This window comes from Somniosus microcephalus, chromosome 10, assembly GCF_052327205.1.
Source record: "Somniosus microcephalus isolate GS21.2 chromosome 10, FLI_Smic_1.0, whole genome shotgun sequence".
Lineage (NCBI taxonomy): Eukaryota > Metazoa > Chordata > Chondrichthyes > Squaliformes > Somniosidae > Somniosus > Somniosus microcephalus.
This window is the reverse complement of record NC_140996.1, coordinates 206,090,322-206,103,785: the sequence shown is the minus strand read 5'-3', so window position 1 is coordinate 206,103,785 and position 13,464 is coordinate 206,090,322. Positions and strand designations below refer to the sequence as shown.

Sequence of the window (13,464 nt, the reverse complement as noted above, 5' to 3'; positions counted from 1 at the left end):
CTACTTTGGCGTTTCCCTTCCCTAGTCCAATAGCACTAAGACAAACTTCAGTGCCCAAAGTACTTTCCCAGCCGAGCCCATCCAACAGCATGGGCTGAAGATTGAATCTGGGACCTTCACATTCTGTACGGTTCAATGTTATAGGCAGCACCTTTGCCCAAGATGGTTTGGCAGGGGATGGAGACCTGTTTTTTTTAAATTAATTCTCATGCCAGCACACTCCATCATGTCCTACCTCAGCATACGGTGTAGGGTGTTTTGGTGAAACCAAAGAAATATATTTCCGGAACTAGGGGATTGGCCTTGCTGTTTTGGCGTGGAGTTGGTTGGGTGTTACTGGAGATGGTTATTTATTTGTGGAGTGACAGCTCCCCTTGTGATTTGAAACTTGTTGGGCCGGATTTTGTGACCCCTACAGGTGCGTACGAGGTGCACACGCACCCGTAGGGGCCGCGCAAGTGCCTGTTTCAGGCATGCAAAGCGCATGCGCTGGAACCCAGCACTTGCGATCCGTCAAGAATTCTCTTGACAGATCATCCGCCTGCCCAAGAAAAGTGTCTCTGCGGGGGGAGAGTTGCGCTTATTGCACAACTTCCGCCCGCTGAATGACTGTCAAATTCTTACACCTGGTAAAAGCGTAAGGCCTGCTTTTACCAGCTTAAAAGTTTTAAAAAATAGTAAAATGAAATTTGATAACTCATTTATAAATTAAAAATACTCTTCAAAAAGGGAAGTTTATTTTTAGCCCCGTAAAAACATTTAATTTTTTTCAAAATTAAAATTTTTGTTTGAAATGTTTAATTAAATGGCATTTTAATTAATTTTAAATATGTAATTTAAAAGAAAAATTATTTAATGTGTTGGTGTATTTTTTAGGTGATCCCCATTCATACTTTTGACAGTTCTGTACGTACAGACCTGTCAAAAGTATGAATGAGGATTCTCTTTTATTGGTTGGGCCGGCCCACGTGATCCCAGGAGCGCCTACGAATCGCTTGCGCCCGTGGGATACGTGGGGCTCTGCCCGCGCGGACCCGGAGAAGCCCAGGACGCAAGCCGCCATTCTTCCCGGGCCACCAGGTAAATTCGTAGACATTTTGCAGGTCAGAGGCGTCCGCCTGCGGGAAGCCTCTGATCACAAATGTTGGTCCGTTATAATATGCTACCCGAGTTGGAAGCTGTGAGGCTCTGGGACAATGCTGTAGCTCTCAGCACCCAGCAGCACAGCTTTGGGATGTTTTCCTATGTTTCAATTTCAATTTCATTTTCAATTTTATTGGTCACATAACTAAATACAAGAAGTGAAATCTAGTCAGTGAAATGCTTTTTTCTTGATGAGCCGAGAGCACCAAGCAGCAAGAACACTGAGCTGCCTGGTACGCACGGAGCTCGCAAGGACGGCAGCCATCTTCATCGGCGCCATCACAAAAAAACACATACCGACATATACACACATACATACTTTAAATATAAATAAAGCAGACATAAAATAAATAAAAGACATAAAAAGACAGCACATAAAATGAACAAGCAATAATGTAAAAAAAAGTAATTTCTACAGTAAAAGGTGTTGGCCCTTATTTTACAATACGATTAACGGTGAGGCTAACAGCACTCACTGTTATTAAGGAGTAAATCGGACAGCAACTTCCGGCGTCCGCACATGCGCAGTTAAACAGGGAAATCAGAAAGTTGCTGTCCGACTAGCCCTGGCCCTCCACAAGAGAGACTTAGCATTCAAACACATGAAGGGCGTGAAATTGGTGTACTTACCCACTAGATACCCACTAAACATGCCAGAAAAAGTTAGGGCTTGTCCATTCAAATGTAAGTGAAATTTTAATGGTGATAGGTCTTAATTATTGCCAAACAACCTCTCTGGCACTGAAAATTTACTTTTACAAGAGTGACGTCTCATTCCTTCAGATTTTAATTATTGTTGGAGATTTTTTTTAAATTAAAATAAAACATTTCTTAAAACGTTTTCTTTGTCTTTTATCTCTCTCTCTTAAACCCATCTTTCTTTCCCTCTCTTTATTTCGCTTTCTGTACATGATTTTATATTGAATTAAATATTCTAACTGATAGTTCCTGCTTTAGAATCTGCGTGCCTCAGTAAGGATTCTTCAATCTGATTGGTTGAAGAGCTATGCTGTTGCTTTCCCTACTCACACAGGTCCTAGAACCCCTGTAGAGGGTGCCGCGCTCTATCGGACTCCCGATGACCGTAAGTTGTTGCCTAAAAGCTTATGAAAAGTCTGTGGGCAGCTGTAAGCAGAATGAATGCCGAGCGCCGTTTATTCACCACTGACAGCAAAATCTGGGCTGTTATATGAATGTAAAGTTGATGTTGTAGTATCATATTACTCGTCCCCACCGGTCCTGATTAACAGGATAACAACGTGGCAGGATGTATTGGGCCAGAAATTCCAGAACGGGGCTTGCAGCGCGTGCAAGCCCCGTATTTGCACTTACCCCGCGCTCCTGCCGATCAGCTCCAGGGACGCCTGCACTTCCAGAAACTGAAACAAGAATCCCGGGCAGCGTATGACGTCACGCCGCCCAGGAGTGCAGCCAGCGCGGACCCAGGAGCGTGCAGTGTAAGTGAGACACGCCCCTTGAGGTCTCAGTTTCACTGGACACGCCCCCAATGTTTCTGTCAAGCTGCTTTGCTTTTTTACATGCAAAGCAGCAGTTTAAATAGGTTTTTGGAAGTTTTTTCAAGATTTTGGTAACTTTTATAAAAAAATTTAAATGTTTACATTATTTTGAGTAATCTGAAGTAGTTTTAAAGAGAATTAAAGCAATTTAAAGACTTTTAAAAGCCCTAAAAGAATTTTTTTAATTCCATTTATTTATTTAGCAATGTCGTCGTCATACGTGTCTTCACACTGTTCCCTTTGGGGAACTGTATGAAGTGGTGGAAGGATTTATGGCCGTGATTAACGCTCATTCCGTGACCGTAACCATCTTTGAACCAGCCATTAGGGCGGTTAGTCCTATGGCGGGAGGGTTTTACGCGCTCCCACAAGCTATACAAGGAGGGGGGCCACCCACACCCACGGACGCAAATATCCCACTGGATGTCAACCCAGAATTTAGAGCCGGAGCTCTGACTCCACTTGCCGGGACTGTCTGGAGCGGGGTTCGAAACCCTACCCTGATCTGGCCCAGCGGCAGGGATCCTACCGCTATGACAAAGGCCCAATCCGATTAGCAACGTGAAATGGCAGCATAGGGCTCCAGTCACGGGGAGGGAAAAGGCGCAGGAAACGTATGGGTGTCACCTTTTGTGCGGAGTGGGCCTTTTGCGTAGCAGTAAGCATCCCCACCGCTGGGCCAGAAGGAGTAGGGTTTTGAACCCCACTCCAGACAGTCCCGGCAAGTGGACTCGGAGCTCCAACTTTAAATTCTGGGTGGACATCCAGCGGGATACTTGCGTCCGTGGGTGTTGGTGGCCACCCCCCCCCCCGTCAGATGGGTTGTGGGAGCCCGTAAAACCCTCCCGCCATAGGACTAACCACCCTAATGGCTGGTTCAAAGATGGTTACGGTCACGGAATGAGCGTTAATCACGGCCATAAATCCTTCCACCACTTCATACAGTTCCCCAAAGGGAACAGTGTGAGGATACGTCCGATGATGACCTCTTGCGCAATGCACCTCCTTGGACCCTCAGTCGCAGGTGCGAGGGGGCAAGTGGTGCAAGTGTTAAATTTTTTATTTTATTGACATGTAAAATGTTGGCCCAATAATTCCCTTCCAAATGCGCTAGTACGGTCGGGGTACTTACGCATCTGGCCGGATGAAATGCCGGTTTTCAGCATGCACAGTGCATGTGGGGAAAACCGGCATTTCCTGTCCTCTGAACGAAGGGGTTCAGAGGCAGAACGCGTGCGACTGCACATGCAACGCGTGCGCAGTATAATTCGCCGCTTTCATTAATGCTTTCAGTGAGGTCCAGTCATTACAACTTACACATGAAAAAAGCATGGGTACAGTTGCTACAGAGGCTGCGGAGGAAAATATTTTTTATCGTGGAGCTTCTGAAAGTATGTATGTCTGTATATATTCCTTTGCGTGTTATGTATATATTCCTTTACTTATGTGTATGAATGTATTATTTAATTATGACTTTCAGAGAAAGTAACTTATTGGAAAATCATAATTAAAAACATACATTCATAGTAAAGGAATATAAAACATACATACATATACGTAAAGGAATATATGTGGACATACATACATAACTCATTCTCACATTCCATTCACACAGCCACAATTGCTCCTTCTACCTACCGTTCTGAAAACCCTTTAAAAAAAAAAAAATTTAACTTTAAAACTTACTTAAAATTTCTTAAAATAACTTCCCTCCCTTTCCCAAACAAAAATATTGCATTTCAAAAGCTCCACGATAAAATATATCTTCCTCCGCAGCCAATGAACCACTTTACACTTGCTTTTTTTCAGTGTAAGTTCTGAGGACTTACCCTCATGGATTTCATGAATGAAATCCACGAAGTTCACTGCGCAAGCGCTGCCTGTGCAGTCGCACGCGCTCGAGGTCTGGAAATGCCGGCGTTCCCCGCATGCGCTGTTCCTGCTGAACGCCGGCATTTCCAACGGCCAGAAGCGTGAGTACCCCGAGCGCACTCACGCTTCTGGCCTGGAATTTCTGGCCCATTAATATTGTGTCCATTGAGTCACAGAGGCCCAAGCTCCTGGGTTTGTGGACTTTTGCAATAGACTGGTCCACAACAATAACCTTGAGGGTAACAAGTGGTATAAATTTGTCTTGGGCAGAAGTTCAAAATGGACGATAGCAAATTGGCAGCCTGTTTTACACTCTGCCCGATTTTCTCTTCAAACGTGACTAAAACAATTTTTTAGCATACCTGGAGTTGGTAGCCGTGGGGGTCACTGAAGAATCCTGAGTGGATTGATTTCTCGATGGAGTCCTTCAATAGGCATTAAGCCACTAATTTACATATTTAAGGGAGCTAATGCCCATTGTAGGCATCCTGGCAAGGGCCCCTGAATTTAGCAGTGGGACCAACGAATGCGCAGATTGGGCGCAGGCTATCCCACTGTTAAACTGCTTTTTTTTTTATTCGTTCATTGGATCTGGGCGTTGCTGGCAAGGCCAGCATTTATTGCCCATCCCTAATTGTCCTTGAGAAGGTGGTGGTGAGCCACCTTCTTGAACTGCTGCAGTCCATGTGGTGAAGGTACTCCCACAGTGCTGTTAGGGAAGGAGTTCCAGGATTTTGACCCAGCGACGATGAAGGAATGGCGATATATTTCCAAGTCAGGATGGTGTGTGACTTGGAGGGGAACTTGGAGGTGACAGTGTTCCCATGCGCCTGTCTTTCTAGGTGGAAGAGATCGCGGGTTAGGGAGGTGCTGTCGAAGAAGCCTTGGCGAGTTGCTGCAGTGCATCTTGCAGATGGTACACACTGCAGCCACGGTACGCCGGTGGTGGAGGGAGTGAATGTTTAAGGTGGTGGATGGGGTGTCAATCAAGCGGGCTGCTTTGTCCTGGATGGTGTCGAGCTTCTTCAGTGTTGTTGGAGCTGCATTCATCCAGGCAAGTGGAGAGTGTTCCATTACACTCCTGACTTGTGCCTTGTAGCTGGTGGAAAGGCTTTGGGGAGTCAGGAGGTGAGGCAATCGCCAAAGAACACCCAGCCTCTGACCTGCTCTTGTTGCCACAGTATTTATGTGGCTGGTCCAGTTAAGTTTCTGGTCAATAGTGACCCCCAGGATGTTGATGGTGGGGGATTCAGCGCTGGTAAAGCCACTGAATGTCAAGGGGCGGTGGTTAGACGCTCTCTTGTTGGAGATAGTCATTGCCTGGCACTTGTGTGGCACGAATGTTACTTGCCACTTATCAGCCCAAGCCTGAATGTTGTCCAGGTCTTGTTGCATGCGGGCATGGATTGCTTCATTTTCTGAGGAATTGCGAATGGAACTGAACAGTGTGCAATCATCAGCGAACATCCCCACTTCTGACCTTATGATGGAGGGAAGGTCATTGATGAAGCAGCTGAAGATGGTTGGGCCTAGGTCACTGCCCTAAGGAACTCCTGCAGCCATGTCCTGGGACAGAGATAGATGGCCTCCAACAACCACAACCATTTTCCTTTGTGCTAGGTATGACTCCAGCCAGTGGAGAGTTTGTCCCTGATTCCCATTGAATTTTACTAGGGCTCCTTCATGCCACACTCGGTCAAATGCTGCCTTGATGTCAAGGGCAGTCACTCTCACCTCACCTCTGGATTTCAACTTTTTTGTCCATGTTTGGACCAAGGCTATAATGAGGTCTGGAGCCGAGTGATCCTGGCGGAACCCAAACTGGGCATCAGTGAGCAGGTTATTGGTGAGCAAGTGCCGCTTGATAGCACTGTCGATAACACCTTCCATCACTTTGCTGATGACTGAGAATAGACTGATGGGGCGGTAATTGGCCGGATTGGATTTGTCCTGCTTTTTGTGGACAGGACGTACCTGGACAGTTTTTCACATTTTTGGGTAGATGCCAGAGTTGTAGCTGTACTGGAACAGCTTGGCTAGAGGCGCGGCTAGTTCTGGAGCGCAAGTCTTCTTCACAACAGCCGGGATGTTGTCGGGGCCCATAGCCTTTGCTGTATCCAGTACGCTCAGCCATTTCTTGATATCACGTGGAATGAATCGAATTGGCTGAAGACTGGTTTCTGTGATGGTGGGGACCTCAGGAGGAGGCCGAAAAACGGCCTTTAACTCCCGAAAAACGGGTGCAACGCGTACCAATTTCTACCCTCGTTCCTTTTAATATTTTTCAATCCTGGCACCAAACATTCACATCAGACCAAGGTAGACCATTAAATTCAGCTAGTGGTATGGATTATTTGCACATATGATGTTCCAGACACACACAAGGTGGTGGTATAGTGTGTGAATCTGGTGATAAAGGAAGGAATCACTGTAATACAGAGAAATGATATTGGGTCAAAAGATCAGGACAATGAAGCAGTTTGGGTGGAGGTAAGGAATAATAAGGGGAAAAAACACTAGTGGGCGTAGTCTATAGGCCTCCGAACTGTGGCAACTCTGTTGGACGGAGTATCAATCAGGAAATAGTTGAGGCTTGTAATAAGGGAACATCTATAATTATGGGGGATTTTAACTATCATATTAATTGGACAAATCAAATTGGGCAGCGCTGCCTTGAGGATGAGTTCATTGAGTGTATTAGGGATGGGTTTCTTGAGCAGTATGTAACTGAACCGACCAGGGGGCAAGCAACCTTAGATCTGGTCCTGTGTAACGAGACAGGATTAATTAAAAATGTCCTAGTAAAGGATCCCCTTGGAATGAGTGACCATAACATGGTTGAATTCCATATTCAATTAGAGGGTGAGAAGGTTGGATCTCAAACAAGCTTGCTAAGCTTGAATAAAGGAGACTATGAAGGTATGAGAGCGGAATTGAGTAGAGTGGATTGGGAAAATAGATTAAAGGGTAAAACGATACATGATCAGTGGTGTACATTTAAGGAGTTATTTTACAACTTCCAAAAAATATATATTCCACTGAGAAGAAAAGGGTGTAAAAGAAAAGACAGCCATCCGTGGCTAAGTAAAGAAATTAAGGATAGTATTCGACTAAAAACAGGGGCATATAAGGTAGCCAAATCTAGTGGGAGGATAGAGGATTGGGAAAACTTTAAAAGACAGCAAAAAATAACAAAAAGATTGATTAAGAAAGGGAAGATAGATTATGAAAGTAAATTAGCAAAAAATATAAAAACAGATAGTAAGAGTTTTTATAGTTATATAAAAAGAAAAAGGGTGGCTAAAGTAAATGTTGGTCCCTTAGAGGATGAGACCGGGAAATTAATGGTGGGAAATATGGAGATGGCAAAAACACTGAATGAATATTTTACATCAGTCTTTACAGTAGAAGACACTAAGAATATCCCAACACTGGACAAACAGGGGGCTAAAGGGGGTGGGGAGCTAAACACGATCAAAATCACTAAGGAAGTGGTACTCGGTAAAATAATGGGACTCAAGGCAGATAAATCACCTGGACCTGATGGCTTACATCCTAGGGTCTTGAGGGAAGTGGCGGTAGGGATTGTGGATGCATTGGTAATAATTTTCCAAAACTCCCTGGACTCGGCAATGGTCCCGGCAGACTGGAAAACTGCTAATGTAACACCCTTATTTAAAAAGGGCAGTAGACAGAAGGCTGGAAACTATAGACCGGCTAGCCTAACATCTGTGGTAGGTAAAATTTTGGAGTCCATTATTAAGGAGACAGTAACAGGACATTTGGATAATCATAATTTAATAGGACAAAGTCAGCATGGTTTTATGAAGGGGAAGTCATGTTTGACAAATTTGCTGGAGTTCTTTGAGGAAGTAACATATAGGGTGGATAAAGGGGAACCAGTGGACGTAGTGTATTTAGACTTCCAAAAGGCATTTGACAAGGTGCCACACAAAAGATTATTGCTTAAGATAAAAAATCACGGGATGGGGGTAATATTCTGGCATGGATAGAGGATTGGCTATCTAACAGATGGCAGAGAGTTGGGATAAATGATTCATTCTCAGACTGGCAATCAGTAACTAGTGGTGTTCCGCAGGGGTCAGTGCTGGGTCCCCAACTCTTTACAATCTATATTAACGATTTGGAGGAGGGGACCGAGTGTAACATATCAAAGTTTGCAGATGATACTAAGATGGGAGGGAAAGTAGTGAGTGAGGAGGACATAAAAAACCTTCAAGGGGACATAGACAGGCTGAGTAAGTGGGCAGAGATTTGGCAGATGGATTACAATACTGGGAAGTGTGAGGTTATGCACTTTGGGAGGAAAAATCGTAGAGCAAGTTATTATCTTAATGGCAAGAGACTGGAAAGTACTGAAGTACAAAGGGATCTGGGGGTCCTGGTGCACGAAACTCAAAAGGTTAGTATGCAGGTGCAGCAAGTGATTAAGAAGGCCAATGGAATGTTGGCTTTCATTGCTAGGGGGATAGAATATAAAAATAGGGAAGTATTGCTTCAGTTGTACAAGGTATTGGTGAGACCGCACCTGGAATACTGCGTACAGTTTTGGTGTCCATACTTAAGAAAGGACATACTTGCTCTCGAGTCAGTACAAAGAAGGTTCACTCGGTTAATCCCGGGGATGAGGGGATAGACATATGAGGAGAGGTTGAGTAGATTGGGACTCTACTCATTGGAGTTCAGAAGAATGAGAGGCGATCTTATTGAAACATATAAGATTGTGAAGGGGTTGGATCGGGTGGATGCGGGGAAGATGTTCCCGATGTTGGGTGAAACTAGAACTAGGGGGCATAGTCTTAGAATAAGGGGCTGCTCTTTCAAAACTGAGATGAGGAGGAACTACTTCACTCAGAGGGTGGTAGGTCCATGGAATATGCTGCCCCAAAAAGCTGTAGAAGCTACATCATTACATAAATTTAAAACAGAAATAGACAGTTTCCTAGAAGTAAAGGGAATTAAGGGTTACGGGGAGCGGGCAGGAATTTGGACATGAGTCTAGGTTCGGATCGGTCATGGCCCTGTGGGTAGCGGAGCGGGCCCAGGGGCCGTGTAGCCTGATCCTGCTCCTATTTCGTGTGTCTAATTCTGTTAGATGCAGGAGATGGTTCTGTGATAGTGGATTGGCAGTTAGGATCAGATCAGCCATGATCTTATTGAATGGCGAGCAGGCTCGAGGGGCCGATTGGCCTACTCCTGCTCCTATTTCTTATGTTCTTATGTTCCTGATAAAAACCAGTGCAAATAATCATGACAGAAGTACACATTTTTGGCCCGTTCTTTCCGTCAGTACAGCAACAAAAAAACTACCTGGAAATCGTTCCATGAACTTCCTCGGCTGTTGATGGAATGCCGTCATGCAGCTGTGAACAGTGTAGGAGATCTTAGTTACATTGACGAGATGGCGTTGGGCCACATTCTCTGTTGACGGGACCGTGGGGATACAGGAAAAGACCCCGCACGCACACACGAGTTAACGGCCGGTTGAAAGTTAGTTTGCACCCAGTACATTTGATAATCGCGGAGCGTAAATAACTCAGGATTGTAAATATGTGAAGCCCAAGCGCCGATTTCCTGCGTCTTGCTCTTCCTCTTCCTGCACAGCCCATGTATACCAGGAAAAAATAGAGCAACTCCCCAGCCCCTGGTTTCACCCTCTATGGGCGGCCTGGAGCTCGGCAATCGGATTGCTTCATTCAACAGCTTCTTTCCATTCTTTCTGGTGGCCAGTTTACTTTTGCCATTTTAATATCATTATTTTACCTCACATTGTAGATATGCAAAGCAAGGTAAATATGCCAAAACGTTCAAGATTGAGGCACCGACACTGCAAAGCACTTACTTTGGTAGAGAAGGTTGTAAAGTTGGTGAATCCAGGGGCCAATTATCAGTCGGAAGTTTTTTGATGTCCTTTGCCTCCTTTATAGAGCTCAGATATTGAACTTTAGACGTTGCTCAATCAATTCACAATAACCCTTGATCCTGAGCAATTATTTGCTGCAGTTTTCCTTATAAGCATTGTATGGATTTATTAAGCAGTCCTGGTTTAAACAAATAATAATTTCAACTTAATAAATGCAGTCCAAGTGTTTTCTATGTTCGGATTTCCCACAAAATTCTAATAATAATAATAATCAACTTTATTGTCATTGTTAGTGCACAAGTGCAGTACAACGAATTGTTAGCTTGCGGCTCCCGAGAGTGTACATTTTGATTAAGACATTTAACATACATTTGGCTTGTAACATAAACATAAACATAATAAAGTGCATTGACAGATGTGCAGGCTTTAGAGTTTATTAGCAGAGTTCAGTAGGATGACAGCCCTGGGAAAGAAGCTGTTCCTAAATCTGGTCGTTCGGGTGCGAATGCATCTGTAGCGTCTCCCAGATGGCAGGGGGGTGAACAAACTGCGGCTGGGGTGGGTAGGGTCTTTGATGATGGTCAGTGACCTCCGTAGACAGCGTTTCTGGTAGATGTTCTCAATGGTCGGTAGCCGGGTGCCGGTAATGCGTTGGGCAGTTTTGACTACCCGCTGCAGGGCTTTCCGGTCATAGGAGGTACAGCTGCTATACCATACTGTGATACAGTTCGTCAGGATGCTCTCTATTGTGCAGCGGTAAAAGTTAGAGAGGATCAGGGGTGACAGGTTACATCCCTTCAGCCTCCTTAGGAAATATAGGCGCTGCTGGGCCTTCTTCACCAAAGAGGAGGTATTGAGGGACCAGGAGAGGTCTTCCGTGATGTGGACTCCGAGGAACTTAAAGCTGCACATTATGAGATTAGACAACAAAAGGGAATTGAGGATTTCTTTTAAAAACTTGGATGAACACACAGCAAACCTCAAAGTGTTCTTCACCAACAACCCTTCCTTGCCAAAGGAGATACATCAAGTTTCTCTCTACCTGGGTCCCAACCATACTCTGGCATGTGGGAAGGGAGTGAATTTACCATCTAGCTTTGGTTGCTCTTTAAAAATAACAAAGTTTTGGGGGAAAAAACTACACGAGCCTTCGAGTGGCACAACCAGCTCAATAACCAGCGTGCTCTGTGAAAGTTGAAATATGACACTTAATTGCCTGACTCTTGAAGTTTGAAACAATCATGAGAACATGGAAGACAATTCAAAGGCATTACACTAGATTTCCAAACTTTTCCTCACCTAGCTTTGGGATGGGTGGTATCACAAGTCGATCTGAGACACATTACACCCTATTGTTCCCATAAAAGTATCATTATTGATTGTCCCCCAGAAGTGACAGCGCCGGCAAGAAGTGACGCGCAAACTAAAATTACGTGCAAATGACATTCGATGTCACATTTCCTGAGTTTTGTGCCTCATTTTCACACAATACTGAGTATAAAACAGGCATTGCTAGGCAGTGACAAGAAGGCAGGAATATTTTTACATTTCCCTTATAGATATTGGCAATAGTTGCTTGAAGACTTTTTAACAAACATTTTTCTCAGTTTTTTGGTGGAGAGGCTGAGATTCCTATCTCAACGCCTCAGTGGCAGTTGTCCGAGCCTCCATCGTAGAAGCTAAGACGATCTCTGTCACAGATTGGTCTGGAGGGGTGGACTGCACATACATCCATCATGGTGGTGCAGATATGGTTGGTAGGACTCCTTCAATTCATTCACTGAAATATGGCTCAAGACAAATTTATTGTCTCTTTAAGGTAGCATTGTAACATTTGTCACTTTTCTGTCATTGTAGGCCTGGAGCAGCCTGAAGCACAGCCAGTAGGCCAGGCCAACACAGTATCTCATAGCACCCTGTGTCACCTTCATCAACCTTTGCAAGCACCAGCACAGCTGTACACATCCTACAGGCTGCACTTAGTGAGCATGGGGAAGTATCATAAGGTAGGTCACAGGGCATAGGTAAGGAGGTGCAAGTAGTGGTGGCAGAGAAGGAGTAGTCACCATCAAGGGTCCCCGCCAGTAATAAGGTGTCATTGGGCAGCACTATCGCCCTCCAGTTGCAAGCCAGTAGAAAAGATGAAGTAGTTGGCTAAGCTGATCGCCACATTAAGTAAGACCTTGCATTTAAATACAGTCCCCACCGCTTATAGCAGGCATGTTGACGCGATTAGCCCACTATAAGCTTCAAGCGGTGTATCATCTTTTAGAGACACTGAGAGACAACAGGAAATGTCCGAGGCCGCAATTGAGATGACAGTCACCGAAACGGAGGACTAATAGCAGTGAACAGAAGGTGAGATTCTCTCTGAACAGTGCCCTGTGTTTGGCTACGTCCCTCTGGAATTGAACACTCTGTTTAACTCCAATATCGGGGGAAATGCCCCCTCCTACATCTACCAGCTGATGAGCAGCCTCTACAACCCCGATGACCACCAAATCGAATGTAATAAAACTTGCCGAGACCCGAAAAATACCATACACAGGGTGATCCAAGAAGGGGGTTAAGTCCAAGTATGACAACAAGGTACAAAATGCTTCTTGAATTGCCTGAAATAACCACCCCCTTAATGCGTTATGAGCGGCACCTTTGTAATTGAATTCAGTGGAAATGGCAAGTGGTTAGCGCCATTGCCCGATAAAGGCGGCTGCCCGTGATAAGTGTGGACAGTATAAGTAGTGCGGACTGTACCACCATTGATGTCTTCAAGACATCCCAAACACTTTCAGACCAATGAATTACTTTGCAAATACTTGGGGCTAGAAATTGCTCCCCTCAGCGCCACTCCGTAGCGCCATTAAATGGCAGTAAACCATTGGATGCCGCTCTTTCGCCAGCTGGTGGCGTTTCCCACGGCGGCCGCAGTTTCTTTTGAAGAGGCATTCGCTAACCTTGACCAGTGGTCTGAGGTCATGAAACTTCTATTTTTTTTATTCGTTTATGGGATGTGGGCGTTGCTGGCAAGGCCAGCATTTATTGCCCATC

At 44.9% G+C, this 13,464-nt stretch overlaps 1 protein-coding gene across 3 annotated transcripts in view; it reads right to left on the bottom strand.

The window, feature by feature from the left end:
• The window catches only part of LOC147112039 (nucleoside hydrolase-like), a 51,129-nt gene extending 40,643 nt beyond the window's left edge, over positions 1–10,486 (bottom strand). The window contains exon 1 of one of the 3 annotated variants that reach the window (XM_085999531.1): positions 10,396–10,486. Coding sequence is in view for 1 of the 3 variants with exons in the window: in XM_085999529.1 (XP_085855655.1) it covers positions 9,864–9,912 (49 nt within the window). In the remaining 2 variants the exon portion in view is untranslated. Of the gene's footprint in view, positions 1–2,475; positions 2,556–9,863; positions 10,174–10,395 lie in introns of those variants that run through there. The other 2 variants (XM_085999529.1, XM_085999530.1) reach the window with 2 other exon arrangements.
• Between the last annotated feature and the right edge of the window lie 2,978 nt (positions 10,487–13,464).